Source organism: Tuber melanosporum (assembly GCF_000151645.1).
Source record: "Tuber melanosporum whole genome shotgun sequence assembly, scaffold_81, strain Mel28".
Classification (NCBI taxonomy): domain Eukaryota; kingdom Fungi; phylum Ascomycota; class Pezizomycetes; order Pezizales; family Tuberaceae; genus Tuber; species Tuber melanosporum.
In genome coordinates this window covers 428,339-442,440 of record NW_003299130.1, presented here as the reverse complement: position 1 = coordinate 442,440, position 14,102 = coordinate 428,339, and the positions used below count along the sequence as shown (strand labels likewise).

General features: G+C 49.5%; 6 protein-coding genes; 2 read left to right on the top strand and 4 right to left on the bottom strand.

The window, feature by feature from the left end:
- Positions 1 to 569: 569 nt before the first annotated feature.
- On the top strand, positions 570 to 1,290 carry GSTUM_00011296001 (uncharacterized protein; the record flags this gene model as incomplete). XM_002841834.2 has 1 exon in its annotated part: positions 570 to 1,290. Exon 1 carries the CDS (start codon positions 769 to 771, stop codon positions 1,288 to 1,290), a length of 522 nt encoding a protein of 173 aa, XP_002841880.1. The 5' UTR covers positions 570 to 768.
- A 172-nt stretch (positions 1,291 to 1,462) lies between these two features.
- On the bottom strand, positions 1,463 to 2,491 carry GSTUM_00011295001 (uncharacterized protein; the record flags this gene model as incomplete). XM_002841833.2 has 3 exons in its annotated part: positions 1,463 to 1,893; positions 1,956 to 2,312; positions 2,372 to 2,491. The coding sequence occupies 3 exons, from the start codon at positions 2,489 to 2,491 to the stop codon at positions 1,576 to 1,578; spliced, it is 795 nt and encodes a 264-aa protein (XP_002841879.1). The 3' UTR covers positions 1,463 to 1,575.
- A 20-nt stretch (positions 2,492 to 2,511) lies between these two features.
- On the bottom strand, positions 2,512 to 3,226 carry GSTUM_00011294001 (uncharacterized protein; the record flags this gene model as incomplete). XM_002841832.2 has 4 exons in its annotated part: positions 2,925 to 3,226; positions 2,758 to 2,791; positions 2,564 to 2,688; positions 2,512 to 2,535 (listed from the first exon to the last, which is right to left on the bottom strand). The coding sequence occupies exons 1-4, from the start codon at positions 3,054 to 3,056 to the stop codon at positions 2,512 to 2,514; spliced, it is 315 nt and encodes a 104-aa protein (XP_002841878.1). The 5' UTR covers positions 3,057 to 3,226.
- A 474-nt stretch (positions 3,227 to 3,700) lies between these two features.
- On the top strand, positions 3,701 to 6,425 carry GSTUM_00011293001 (uncharacterized protein; the record flags this gene model as incomplete). XM_002841831.2 has 3 exons in its annotated part: positions 3,701 to 4,230; positions 4,294 to 5,460; positions 6,391 to 6,425. Exons 1-3 carry the CDS (start codon positions 3,960 to 3,962, stop codon positions 6,423 to 6,425), a joined length of 1,473 nt encoding a protein of 490 aa, XP_002841877.1. The 5' UTR covers positions 3,701 to 3,959.
- GSTUM_00011292001 (uncharacterized protein) lies at positions 6,425 to 9,831 on the bottom strand. XM_002841830.2 has 6 exons: positions 9,518 to 9,831; positions 8,672 to 9,435; positions 8,452 to 8,485; positions 8,105 to 8,388; positions 7,730 to 8,042; positions 6,425 to 7,674 (listed from the first exon to the last, which is right to left on the bottom strand). The coding sequence occupies exons 2-6, from the start codon at positions 8,787 to 8,789 to the stop codon at positions 7,212 to 7,214; spliced, it is 1,212 nt and encodes a 403-aa protein (XP_002841876.1). The 5' UTR covers positions 8,790 to 9,435; positions 9,518 to 9,831; the 3' UTR covers positions 6,425 to 7,211.
- A 750-nt stretch (positions 9,832 to 10,581) lies between these two features.
- On the bottom strand, positions 10,582 to 11,678 carry GSTUM_00011291001 (uncharacterized protein). XM_002841829.2 has 2 exons: positions 11,267 to 11,678; positions 10,582 to 11,133 (listed from the first exon to the last, which is right to left on the bottom strand). Exons 1-2 carry the CDS (start codon positions 11,375 to 11,377, stop codon positions 10,885 to 10,887), a joined length of 360 nt encoding a protein of 119 aa, XP_002841875.1. The 5' UTR covers positions 11,378 to 11,678; the 3' UTR covers positions 10,582 to 10,884.
- Between the last annotated feature and the right edge of the window lie 2,424 nt (positions 11,679 to 14,102).

Sequence of the window (14,102 nt, the reverse complement as noted above, 5' to 3'; positions counted from 1 at the left end):
TTTTTTCACCATACCGGTATGATACTCGAGTACTGTAGACTACTCGAGTACAATGTACAGTACAGTACGGTAACTTAGTCTATTGTAGGAATTCAGCCCCCCCCCCCTTTTTGAGCGCCAGGTTTCAGATTTATAGTTACCTTGTATGACGTTGTGTGAGAAATAGAATTCGGGGGGGAAAAAGAAAAAAATATGCATCAACGTTTTTCAACAGGGGAGGTCGAACCACCTTTTATGATACTCTAAGTACTGTACTGTACTGTACTGTAGCATCTCCTATCCCTACCATACTCGAGTACCGGTATTTCTCTCTCGCCCACCGTACTCACCCACATACAAGTATTCATATTCACATCATACCTACCTACTACCCTACTCACCCACGACACCATTTGCGCAGGCGCCAATACATCACACAACAAAAAATAAATAAATAAATAAATAAATAAATAAATGCCACACCCCTACCGCCTCCGCACCTCCGCCGGTCCGGCCATCGGCAGGTTAACCCCCGTCCCCGTCAACACCCTGGAGAAGACTAGCGTATCGACGCAAAATGCGACGGTCCACCTGGCCCTGCACATAAAGAACCTCCGCACCGCCTCCTCATCCCCCCAATCGCCAGCTACATCCCCCTACTTTGCCCACAAGAACCATGCCAGCGACCTCTACGCCCTGTGCATAACCCTCGTCCCCAAGACTCCCATCTCCGGCGACGCGCTCGTGTGGGGCAACCACTTCAGCCACCCCATTCGTGACTCGCTGCCAATGGCCTTCCCGCTGCTGTTCTCCGCTGCGAGGTGGATTGATCCGAGTCTCGACGCGGACGTGTATGCGGATGAGCCGTGGATATTTGGGCCCGCTCTGGCGTCCATGTCCGCCATCTCCACCTCTTCCCCCAGCTCTCCGCCTTGCCCCGAGAAAAAGGGAGGCGGAGGAGGGGAGGAAGTCGGCGGGTTGGTGGAGGATAATGGAATGGGCCTCACGGCGAAAGCGCGCAGGAAGCACTTCCTGACGGAGCGTAGGAGGAAAGAGTGGGTGTTTGAGCCGGGGAAAGTGTACGAGATGGAATTCTCGGGTCCCTGGTTGGATCTCGCCGAGTTTAGGGTCGTGTTGCCCGGATTCAGGGTGGACATCTTGAAGTATTGGGATGGGCAGCCCCTGAGGTTCTTGTTGAGGAATAGAGCGAGTGGGGAGGTTTATCTGGTTGTTGAGTTTGACCTGGTGGAGGGGGAAGAGGAAGGGTCGGATGGGAGGAGTACCAGTAGTGGGGAGGAGGATATCGATTAGAACAGGTCTTCCATCCGATGTGGAATACCAGTACGGTACCCTATCATATCATACCTTGACAGGGATATCATACACTTTCATTAGCATCGCTGTGCCGTGTAGCCTTTTGCCGGCTCTTTTTTTTTTACCTGTGCTGAATGGTCTTCCACGAATCGTGGAATCTGATAAAAACTGCATGTCCAACTACGGTACCGTAGCCGAATAGATCTATTTACTGTGATACGAATAAATCTCCAGATAGCATTCAGGATATGATCTAAATCCCCCCCCCCCCTTCTTCGCCTCTCATATCTGTTTCTTTCCACCCTCTCCGTTCCTATCAATCCCGGGAATGGGCATCCTCCCACCGGGGGAATCAGGAAATCTGGCAGTCAAGACCTCTACACCCCCCTCCGTCACCAAGAGCGTATGCTCGAACTGGGCACTCATCTTGCCGTCGCTGGTGGTACTGGTCCACTTGTCTGGCCAAGTGGTATCCTTATACGTGCCCAGGTTGATCATCGGCTCGATGGTAAAGCACATGCCTGGCTTTGCTACACCTACGGCCTTATTCTTTGCATAATGGGGTACGTTGGGATTGCAATGGAAGAGCTGGTTGATACCCTGGTCATTTTGGAGTCAGTACGGTACGCCAGGCATACTGTGGTAGGAATTAGTTCACGCACGTGACCAATGTAAGTTCTAACGACGCTGCAATTTCTCTGCTTCGCGAGTTTCTCAATGACGTTCCCGGGGTCACGGAAAAGCATGCCGGGCTTAACGAGTTTGATGGCCTCGTCTAGACAGTCTCTTGAGGTCTCGACTACTCGTACGGTGTCAGGATTTGCTTTTGCCTTGTCACCAACGTAGTATGTCTCGTTCAAATCGCCGTGGAAGCCACCGTGATAGAGAGTTATGTCAAGGTTTATGATGTCGCCGTCTACCAGTTTTCTCTGATCTGGAATGCCGTGGCAAATAACCTCGTTGATGGAAGTGCATATAGACTTGGGGAAGTTTACATAGTTCAACGGGGATGGGTACGACTATGCAGGAAGGGGAAAATTAATAAGGGACCAAATATTTAGGCACGGGGGAGTAGAACATCACGCTCAATGCAAGCCTTATGCGCAATCTCATCCAGCTCATCCGTGGTAATACCAGGCCTAACCGCCGCAGCACAAATATCGAGAACCTCCCTAGCCAGTCTGCAAACCTTTCTCATGCCTCCAATCTCCTCTGCACTCAAGATGGCGATGTTTTTAGGACCTCCCCTGGCCTGCTCAGACTTGGGAACTCCATCCTCGGAATAGTCCGGACGCCTGATGCTCGGGGGAAGTCTTCTTGTCGGGGAGAGTGGATATGCAGGACGTATGCCGCCGGTATAAGGAAAGTTGGGAAATGGGTCGTAAATTCCGGTTTCTGGGTCGGTCGGGAGAGGTGTTGGCTTGGTTAGGTCTTTTAAAGATTGGAGAGGGATAGGATTCTTACGGGCCGACTGTTTATGAATAATTTTGTGCTCAGACTTTAGAGGTGTTAGCGGGTATCTTGTCCTCAGCTATTCCCCATCCCGTACGTCCCTTCGGTTAAGAGGTGAGTAACGGGCACACGGGGAGAGCCCCCAAAGCGAACGCGAAAGGAAAGGAGGAAAGAGTTACCCAGCTGGTCTTGAAACAGTCCTGCGAGCAGAAGAAGGACTCTTTGCCAAGTTTCAGACATGTTGGGCACTGGAGAGTAGATATGGGGTTAGCACAAGCCACTCCTATGCAGAGACGTTTTGCGGTGGCCATCTTTTCTTTCGTTCCGGACAGCCTCCTGGCGTGCTGGATGAAGAACAACGGAGGGCGAGGTTTTCCCTGTGGGGGTTCTGTCGAGAAGGTCCCTTGGGTGGAGGGACGGCGAGGAGGATTGGGGAACGAATCCGAATAGGCGAGATGAGTTGGTTAAAGGTGGTCAGATGGGTTGGGGAAGGGGAATGGGGGGAGGAGCGTTTAAATTAGCGGTTATAATATACTCGAGTAATCACTTTCGAAGCCATTGATAATGATAAATAATCTTTCGATCCACTGAGTCATAACAGTATGATAATATTACGATAATTATCACACAAGATTTATTGCTCCTCCATTCCCTCTACGAGTACGGTACTCGAGTAATCGTTATCCTAGATCAATCTGATTAGGCGGCAGTCCTTAATCCCTTCATGCAAGCGAGACTTGGCGCGTCTTATCAACCGGGCAACTAGGTTTTCTGGACCTTGTACCGTTCACCATTGAGAGATATACCCTTCTCAAGCCTATTTCTTGTCCCTATCATTCATTCTACTCCACTCTTTGATATATCGTCCCCTTCTCATATTGGTATCATACCCTCTCCTCTTCCATCTTCTCCCCAAGGCTTGCGCTTCACCCTTCGGGGGTCCCCTGCTACAGTGCGGTCGGTTGACCCCAAGTCATGATCTAGCTCACTGAAGCTAGGGTAGCAAGCAACCAACCCTCCCTTCCATCAACCTACCCTCCTCTTCCTCCTCTTCTCCCTCTATCTTCCCCGTTTCCATTCCATCCCTTCTTCCGTCTCACCCTCCCCCTCTCTTCTTCCTTCTCTTCCATTCCCTCACCCAACCACACGCCCTCCGGGTTCATTATCACGAGTGTTCAACAAACCTCTAGCCTCATCGTCACAAATATCCGACCATGGATACCCTCCCGCCAGAAATTCTTCACAATATCCTCAAGCCGGAGAATCACCCCGCTACCGGTTCATCGGCCAAGGGATCCTACTTGAGATTGCGCCTTGTCTGTCGTACTTTCAGTGATATTATTGCGCCACACGCATTCGCCAGTCTTTGCATCACCGACGATGAATGCACCCTAGATCGTCTATCCAACATTTCCGGACGCGCAAATCTTGCTCCCTTGTTGAAGTCGTATATTTTCCACTTCAGCGAGCCTCCTATCATTACACGTACTTCACCCCTTTCCATCCCCACCTCAATTTCACTTGACATGCGTAATGACAGAGTAACAGCCTCCAACATGAAAGACTACTTGAAGGTTATTTCCCTACCCAAAGAATTGTATGCGGAAACCATGTCGGCGCACACCGAACCATGCCGTCAACTAATTTCTCGCCTCACCCGAATCCTGAACTTCCAAATTTCGGGGGATATTGAGAGGGTTCATGTAAAGCTTCTCTCCGAATCTTTCCCGAATCTCCAAACCGTTGGCATCACCGTCCACCCTGCCCAGACCCTCTCTGACATACTGCCCAACTTGGACATTACCACTAGCCATAGCGGCAGTAGCAATTGGGGGCCACTTGTCTTTCGCGCCTTCCTCAAAGGCCTTACCCTCCGTGCCGAGTCCACCGCTGGGTTAAAACCTATCACCACTATTTCTATACAGGGTCTCATTGCAGACTGCCTCTTTCTTTCCGGTGACTTCCTTGACAAGGCATCAGTCGGGATGAGAGCCATCCGAGAAGCCAACTTCTCCATGACAATGGCGCAGTCCCTTCATGATGGCACAACCCCAAGTTGGCTCTACCCCGTCGGCCGGCTGCTTCGTGCTTCAGAGGATCTTAAGCATCTAACCCTCAGCACCATCGCCTACCCTAGGCTAAATTCTCTGGTGCACTTTACTCCCATAATCTCAGGGCCAACAAAAACTCCAACGGTTCACCATTGGAAACACCTCACTAAACTCTTCCTCCAACACGCTTTCATTCCCCGCAAGCTCTTCAAAACCTTTCTAACAATCCACAAACAAACACTTTCGCAAATATTTTTACACAAATGCGACATTATCGATCATAACCGTGTCTCAATGCTCATGCACGCCAACGTTTTCACCAACTCAGACCCACAAGAATCCCACCCGGCGCCCTGGATAGACATCTTCCGCCACCTCCGCTCAACAAACAAACCAGTCCTAGTCACCCTCTCACTAAAGTACCTCTCAGAAGGTAAAATAGCGCACGAGCACCACCTCCGCCAGTCCCAAGTCCGCGAGTGGCAAAAGTGGATAATGCAATCCCCAAGCGAAACCATTCCAGAACCCCCCGTCAACCCAGACCCCGAACAGAGCCCGGATGGAGTAGACTCGGAGTTCGATCACGAGGATACGCACTGGTGCCAGGATTGCAGCCAGCTTAGCTATGACAGCGATGGTGACGACGACGGAATTTTCGGAATTGGTTATCCACAGTTTGGGTGGCACGGGGAGTTTGACATTGATGATGAAGCGGATTTGGATGATGAAGAGGAGTTGGATGAAGATGATGATTATGCCGAGGAGGTGGAGTACGTGCTTCATCATAATCATTTCCATCATCACGGAAATCCGGACCTGGGGATTTGGTGAAACTTCTGATATTCCTACCACTGCTACCACCACCACTACTGATATTACTACCTCGTTTGTAACGGACTGACTGTCTGGCTGTGGTTACCGTGCCTTGATCGATTTCCTTTCCTTTCCTTTTTTGTTGATTTTTTAATAGCCAGGTTCTTCTTGTCTGTGGGTGTAGTTATCTTTCTTTTAATTCGCCCCCCCCCTTTTTTTTCTTCTTCTTCTCTCCCTTTTCTGTCTTTTTACCTCATTCGCTATCCTGGCGACCCCTCCTACTCACTTACCTACGTTGTTTGTCATGGTGTGTGTACCGATTGTATTATTATCACTATTATTCTTATAGCTCTGTGCAGCGTGGCTGAGCCACGTATTTCTATCTGCTCGTAGTTGATCTGTCTGGCTATTGCTATACTGTACCGGTGGGTGAGTGGACAGTGTGGGTGGTCTATATATATATATATATATATATCTTAAAAAGTTGCCTTCTCTTTTCCCTTCTCTTCTCTTTCCATTGTGTGAACATTTCACCCAGCTACGTTATGCTACTACATCGAGCTAGGTGGGATCGGTGGGTGGTTAATAAATTGAACTTAATTGATTGCTTGAGCGGTTGAAAGAGTGGTTTGCATTTTTGCCCGGTAGGTTAGGTTTACAAAAAGGCTGGATATCTGCCGTAGTATCGTATTATTTGCTAGAAGTACAAGTGCTAGAACGGTTGGTTAGGGGCTGATCACGTTCCATCACTCGCTCCCAATCATCGCGCCAAAACTTAGAGAGTGTGTGCGCGCGCGCTCTCTTGAACAAGACTAGAGTTATACATTCAATTATGGAGGACACATTGTGTTCGTGTTAAAAGAGTGAAAAAAAGAGTGTCGGAACATCATACACTTTCACATCCACATTATTATCCCCAGCCATCCACCCACCACCCCAAGAACCCCTAACTAACCAACCACAACAACCAAACAAGAGAACAAGAAAGCAAAAATAACAATTATTCATTAATCAAGTCTCAACCCCCAAAGCATGCCCAAGCTTCTCTGCTACCCTTCCGAAAAGACCGGCATTCTCTCCCTTCTCGTCCACAACATCCCCCCCGGCACTATCACTATCGTGCTGCTTATCAACAGTAGATCTCAAGTCCCGCTCTCTCTCCGCTTCGCCCCGAAGTGCTCTGCCGCCATCTTCTTTTTGCTCTTGGTATTTGGGGTCGTCCCGCATGGTTGTCCGCATTGGTCTTCGGTATTCCTGTCCCGACTGTTGTTCTTCTGCGAGGGGGTTGGTGGTGTTGCGGGGTGGGGTTGGGGCTGGGGGGAGCATAATACTAGTGGGTTGGGTGGATGAAGTTGGGGTTGTTATTGGTGCAGTTGGCTTGTTGTCCTTGCAGTCGCCCGCGGTGGTAGTGGTACTAGTAGCAGGTGCAGTAGGATAGGTTCCTGGAGGGTAATTACCTGGTGTAAGAATGGAAGATGTAGTATTATGAATGCTGTTATTATATCCTGTAGGAAAAACCACCGGTTGTGTCGTTGCTATCGTCGTCGCCGTGTTCATATCCCCGGACGTCGTCTCCTTCCCGACGTCCCCAGTCGACGTCTGTCAATCCTGAGGGACCGCGCCACGTTCATCCTCACGGTCACGGGAGTGGGCGTCGCCGTTGAGGCCATCAGCGTTCTTACCATCACGATTGCGGGGAGATTGGCGCCTGTCGGCGCCATGGTCATGTTCGTGGTCACGCTCATGCCTCCGGCTGCCGCGATGGTGTCCGCGATCTACTTCATCATCGGTAATGTCTTCGTACTGGTCATCGTCATCGGCACGATTAAGGGCCGGAGCTCCATGGGTGCGGTGGCGTTCATGCTCATCTGCAGGAACCCATACGCCTGAACCACGCATCGGTCTATCCTGGTCGGTCAAAGAGACTGGCTCACCAATATTTCCACTGCGAGTTCCACGACCGTGAGTACGACGTTGGCGAGAACCACGCACAGACAAACGTGGTTTAACAGCCGCTTTTGATTCGACCCAGCTGGTGAGAGCATCCTCACAATCTTGAATGATGCTATCAAGACATTAGCATAACCTACAATCCCATCATGTGAACTCATAAAACACACCTTTTGCTCGCTTCGTAGCCGTCATAAGCTTCTCGAGTTTCACCGGGAGTAACTGCCGTGTCATCGATAAGTTCCAATAGGTGTTTCCCGTACCCCGCGATCAATGCCAATTTCTCCGAGTGTTCGCGGAGCGCATCAAACTGATAGGTGAACGCAGACTTGATCTTCTCGCGGGTGATATTTGACAGCTGAGCCTCAGCAACAAGTGACTCGGCCTCCGCACGAACCAATTCCTGTTCAAGGACAACGATCTTGGGAGAATTCGGATCCTTGTATTTCAACTGGGCAATTTGATCCGTGATCTTCTGTTTGCCTATCAGACGCCGGTTCAATTAGCACATTTCCGGGTCCTGGCTCTTTATCGCAAGCACTTACGATCCCGGCTAGGCTGCACGCTAGCTTCAATATTCCTGATACTCTTGATGGTAACCCTATACTGATCGTAGCGATCAATGAACTGATCCTCAAGCTCTCCGATCTCGAATATGAGCACGCCCAACTTGTCGGTGATATCTGAAACGTCCTCATCACATTCTTCTCCCCAAATAGAAAGCTGCCGAGCAACATCACGGCGCTCACGGCCAACGAGCTCCATAGACCTCATAAGATTCTTCTCCATCTTCACGAGTTGCGAGAGCTTTTTTGCCAATTCCGGTCCACTAGAGCGGCAGGTATAACCGGTTAGCCCGATAAAACAACAAAACCAGAGGAGGTGAGCGTACTATGCGCCGGCCATAGATTTACGAAGGTTATGACCTGCAGCACCTCCAATCAGCATCATGTTAGCGACTTTGGATCATTCCGCGATCTCTCCCGCTACCGCATGTCAAACAAATCGGCAAAGCAGTAACAAAAGAGTATCAAACGAAACAATTAGAAAGCCCGAGAAGTGCGCATGGCTATTGATATGGGATACAGCGAGAGAGGGGATGAGAGACCAACCAAAATTTCCCCCACCAAACAACCTGCCAACCTTGGTGCTACTAGGTGGTGGAGGTGGTTTCTCAATCTGTGATTGGGTTGGTGCGCGCGACTGGCGCATTGAATAAGTTCGATGCATGACTACTACAATTGATGATGTTCGTTCTCGCAGGAATAAAAGGATGATGGGGGTGATGGTAAAGAGGTGAGGTGGTTGATCAACAGATGTGGGGGTGCCCGGATGAGAAGTGCAAGGATGGCCTGGTTCAACGGGAACGAGGATTGATACCAGTATGGTATCACCGGAGAAGGGATTAACGCACAAAGTACGATCAAACGATAGGAAGCGAGGAAGGAAGAAGGACTGATACTCGAGTAGATGAAAGGGAATCAGCTGCTAATATGCATTGCCTGGAGAAGTAATGGCAGAGTGAAGAGAGGGGAAGAGCGGTTGGAATGTGGAGGAGGAAGTTTGTTCGTTTCCCTCCCTCCCTCTCCCTCCACCCAGCAATGACGCAGACCACCGTTGCCATGATGTCACCAAATTTCGTTCAGAAAGTGAGTGAGTGAGTGTGAGCGAAGCCTGGGTGAAGAATGAGTACCGGAGAACCAACGGAGCCGTGCTGAGACTAACTGTCGTGGGAATGATGCACCAGGCGATCCTTTTTTCCCTGCAAACGTCCCACTCCCGTCATAAGGACCTAAGGCGGTGGGGGAAATCGCGCTTGTACGAGTACGCACGGTTAGAGAACTAGCAGTATTGAGCTCTAGCTGTGAAATCCCAACTGAATGGAATTATGTCATCAATGTTCATGGCGAGAGATGTTGGGGAGAGGGGATAAGGGAGAAACATGTTACTCAACTTACCGGTACCTGTTGGGAATCTTGGAGGCATTTAAGGCTTGAGTGGGGGGGTCTGGATGGATCCCACTTCCTTCACCCCCGAGTAGCGAGCCCTGAGACAATTCGACTCCTGGTCCGATCGATCGTGGCGCGCCGCACTGTACGAGTACGAGTGTTGTACGGTACTGTGCTCCATCATTACTGTACGAGTACGAGTATGGTGAGAGTCTTTTGCAGCCGGAATACTTGGCCGAGAAATATTTCCCAGCCTCAATCCCCAAAGTATTTTCAGCAACCACTCCAATAAGAAATATCTTAGGTTTTTGGAGTTTAAAAGCAGGTTTCACTTTTCGTGTGAGCCATGGAATGTCCAAGACATGTTAAGTACTGCAAACTTCCTTGGCAGAGACAGTTAATTGATGTTTGTCAGGGTATTAACCAGTATTAACGCCATGCTCGGTGGATTAACATACTACTGCCGAGCCAGGGTGAATACCTGGCTACAGGTGTCCCTCACGATATGTTACCTGTATCCAATGATAACGCAACGCACAATTCGATAAGACCCGAAATCGCGCCAAGTATTGGTGCGGTGAGGGGGTGAATACTCGAGCAGAGTGTGGGGTGGTGATAGGAGGCCTGGAGGCGACAAGTGATTGCCCATGATGGCTCTCATTTGGACTTTGTAGATTCGGTGTATTGGAGAGAGAAGTGGGCCAGACGCAGAAGTGAATCGCTTCGTAAGTGAATTTTGCTCAAATCCTCACCGCAGAGTTTTGACAAAGCCAAATCTCCGAATCCAACTCAAAGAAGGGCAAATCTAACTCCATGTGCTACGGCACTAGGAATACCTCCTACACCCCCAGCGTTGGGCCTCAATTGATAATTTTTTTTTTAATTTTTTTTTTTTTTTTTGGCGCATTTCTATCTGGTCCGCTTCCCTGCCCAACAGGTCAGGGAGACTCGAGTAGTTGAGATTAAGAATTCTCAGCCTCAGCCTCGATCATTGATTGATCTTCAGCGTCACACGGTGGCGGATCCGCCTTTTTCACCATTTTTGACCCAAGCGGCATTAGCGCAATATCGGGTTTAATCGGGTGATACGGTGCTTGTGTGCGCGGATATGATATCGTACAGTACAAGTACCAAGCGCCGAGAGACAATTATAATAGCGATATCTTCTTGTACGAGTATGAATACACCGGATCAGGCTTAACTCCCCTTCCGAGGATTTGCGCTGACACGGAAAAATCACGGAAATCACCAGCAAGATATAAAGCTGCCGCATAAACTCCGCACCATAAACTCCGCGAATCCTCCGCTCCATGATTGCAAAGCATTCCCCGTGGCCACTACCGTAATCTCTCTCTACCTACGGCCCTGTACCGGCATCAACTCTCCCGATCAACACTGACCGTCATACTACCCCTAGCACTTCCCATAGTCCCCTGCCCTTCCTCAACCTCAATTTTGACAATGAACTCCCCCGGCACAACTACCAATCCAATGTAGCGGCTCTTAAGAGTTAACTTCACTTTCCCCTCCTCGACAACCCCCTCCCCACTCTCCACCTCCGCTCGTAGTCCATTCCCAGTCGGATACCGATATTCATGTGTTTGTGCGAGTATGAGGTTTTTATCCTGGCCCCCCTATCAGCATAATGTCCCCCGATATATTGAAAACAAAGAATGGATCTCTTTGCTGGGTCGTGATAGTGACGGCGCCGACGACGCTGGTGCCGGTGGCCGGGTGGAGGGGGATGGGTTAGGGTACTTTATCAGTGCACTTCAGCTCGCCCACGAAAACCCTTGTATCGGTCGTGGTGATGCGCATCGTCTTGTTGATGAACTCTTGAAGGACCGGCGATAATGTATCGGTAGTCATGTTTTTTCTCCGGCGCAGGTTGAAAAAATTTAGAATCGATGGCGGTGAATGGGACATTGTGATATTGTACCGGTACCCTACCAGGTTAAGGGAAAAAAGAAAAAAGAAAAAAGGGTTGTTTCGCGCCGTGCGGTAGTTTCGACCCGAATTGACTGATCAAGCTGTGTGCGGGTGAAGGTGTCGCTGGTGTGTGTGTGTGGATGAAGCAGGGCATGGCAATGACATGGGAAGGACTCTGTATGCACGGACCAAGTTGCCAAGATGGTTTTAGCGTCCGCCTCCTTTTCTTCCATAAAGTGACAGAGAAGGCGGAAACGAAATGTTTTGGTGGGATTTCGCTTTTTTGTGATTGCTCATCCGACGCGTTTTATGGGGCGGGCGGCACGGGAGCAGGGAGTTAATTTCGCCTCATAATCGACGGGATGGTCGCCGCCAATCACACACAGGCTTGGTGAAAACATTGTGCGTGGAATTGTGCACCACCAAGTGCTGTACTTGTACTAGTAATTTACAGTACGAGCGCCGTATGGATAGAGAGTTGTTTACCACAAATTCTGCTGACCGCAGGTTGGGGCCTTTTCCTTTTGCCGTAGAATCTGGCCTGTATCATACTTGGAAACGCAGCTACCGTAATGTGTCTGCGAGAAGCATGTGTGCAATACCACCGGTATAGTACAGTATATTTTGTACACGCAATGGCGGTGTGCAGATTCCGGGGAAACTGGTGTCATCGGTGATCGGAACATGGCACAGTTGAAATGCAATCCCGTGTTAATCCCGGTATCTCTCGGCATGATTATCCATCCCGGAGCACGGAAGAAATCAATTCGCCGGATTCAACCCTTTAGACCTACCGGTGCTCAGTCCACCATTTTGCTCCGTCCTGTCATGTCCCGTCCGTTTCTTCATTCTACCTCCGGAAGGGTAAATGGTTATCGATACGACAAAAGGGCCCTGCTACTGGTATTGTGGTGGATACGGCACCCGTGTGGATAAATGGGGCATTTCACAGGTTCAGGGAAGAGCGTCACGCGCCTACGAGTACTGCGGGAGCATGCGGAATCGTGGAGGGGAGGAGAATCGAGAACTTCTGAGGGTTGTCAGGTGATGATAGTTCCGCACACACAACATGCGAGCACTGCACCGGTAGTCTACTCGTATGGCTCTTGCAAAGCTACCGTGAGCTATTCACCTACTCGAGTAAACCGGGAGGCGAGAAGGGTAATGTCGGCGTGCATATCCCAACGTCAAAGTGGTGATTGATAATTGATAATGTGAAACTCACCATGGACTGACGTCGGACTCGACTTCAGCCTATTGGGGAGGAGATTGATAGAAGGGAAATTATGCCTCAATTTACCCCTTCCACCAACCATAATCGCCACATTCTAGAAGCCTTCCGAGATAGGATACGATTTACACAATTGCGAGAACGAATATCGTACTTTGTTGTACTCGTAGATGGTACCTCACTCGTGCGGTACCTTGCACTGATGCAGATGTAACCTATCCCACGTGGATAGTACAAAATACCAGTGCTTTGTTCTTACACTTGTACCGGTACCGCACTTTAGTCTAACCTCTGAGCAGTAGCTTCAACTGGAAGTCAAACCAAGCCAAACCCACTTTAATTTTTTCCTCGGTTTTCTTGGCTGCTTGGCGGGTTGACGGGCATATCGCCGTCTGGGGGGGTGTCAATAGGGTTCTTGGAAGCAGAATTCATACTGTGCCGTATGATACTTCTTAAAGAACGCACTGGCTAGAGACAGTGATAACACATGCTTTTTCCCTTTCTCAAGGCTGATTTGAGAGAGGGGGAGGTTGTGCCCACCGGGCGCATCTTGCTTGCCCAGTACCGGTACAGTACTCATACCAGTATGGTGTGGAGTTTTTATTCGAAAAATTTCCTCCTACCCTTTGCTTCGTTCTCACTTTTTTTTCTTCACTTTTTTTCCCATTCTCCTTTTTCCCTTCTTTGGAGGTGGGATCTTTTTGATGTTGGGGCCTGATGTACTGTACGGCGCCGCATGTAAGGTTTTTTTTTTTTTTTTTTTTTCCAGAGGTTGTTCATTCGCATGGTGTAACAGAGGTTGAGAAAACTTCTTGAGGTTATGATTGTGGACCCTGCCTGCCATACCATACCGCATGGTTGTTTGTTGGAGGTGATTATCGTAGAGAGAACCGGTATCCGTACGGTTCCTTCTTCTCCCGAGGATAGCTGATTTGTGTGAGGGAACAAGGGCAAGGGAATTGATTCATCCGAATTCCTGCAAAAAAAAAAGGGAAAAGAATAAAAAAGAGGGTGCAGGAAAAAAAAAAAACTTGTTCAAATCCCACTCTGTTATGATACCGGGTACTGAAACTGTGAGCACCGTACCGGCACTGTACGAGTGAGTGCTGCACAGGTATTCGTCCCAGGCAAGAAGTGTCCGAATAAAAAATATACTCAGTATGTCCAGTCATCCGTGGGTATCTATGCGCGCGAGCAAAATTATCCTCAATGTTTGGGTACTCCTTTCCTGGGATGAGTGCTCTGCTCGAGTGCGGTACCATAGCTGGATTGTGGTCGGTGATGAAATTTCTTGCTTCCTGGTTGTCGGCTGGGGTGGGCTGGTTAGCTGGGTGTGTGGCAATTGCATGGTGCAGTGCCGTGGCTTGCTGAAGGTAATACGAGTAAGTTACTGTAGAACACCTTCGGTTCTCTCCCTCTTTTTTTTTTTATGGG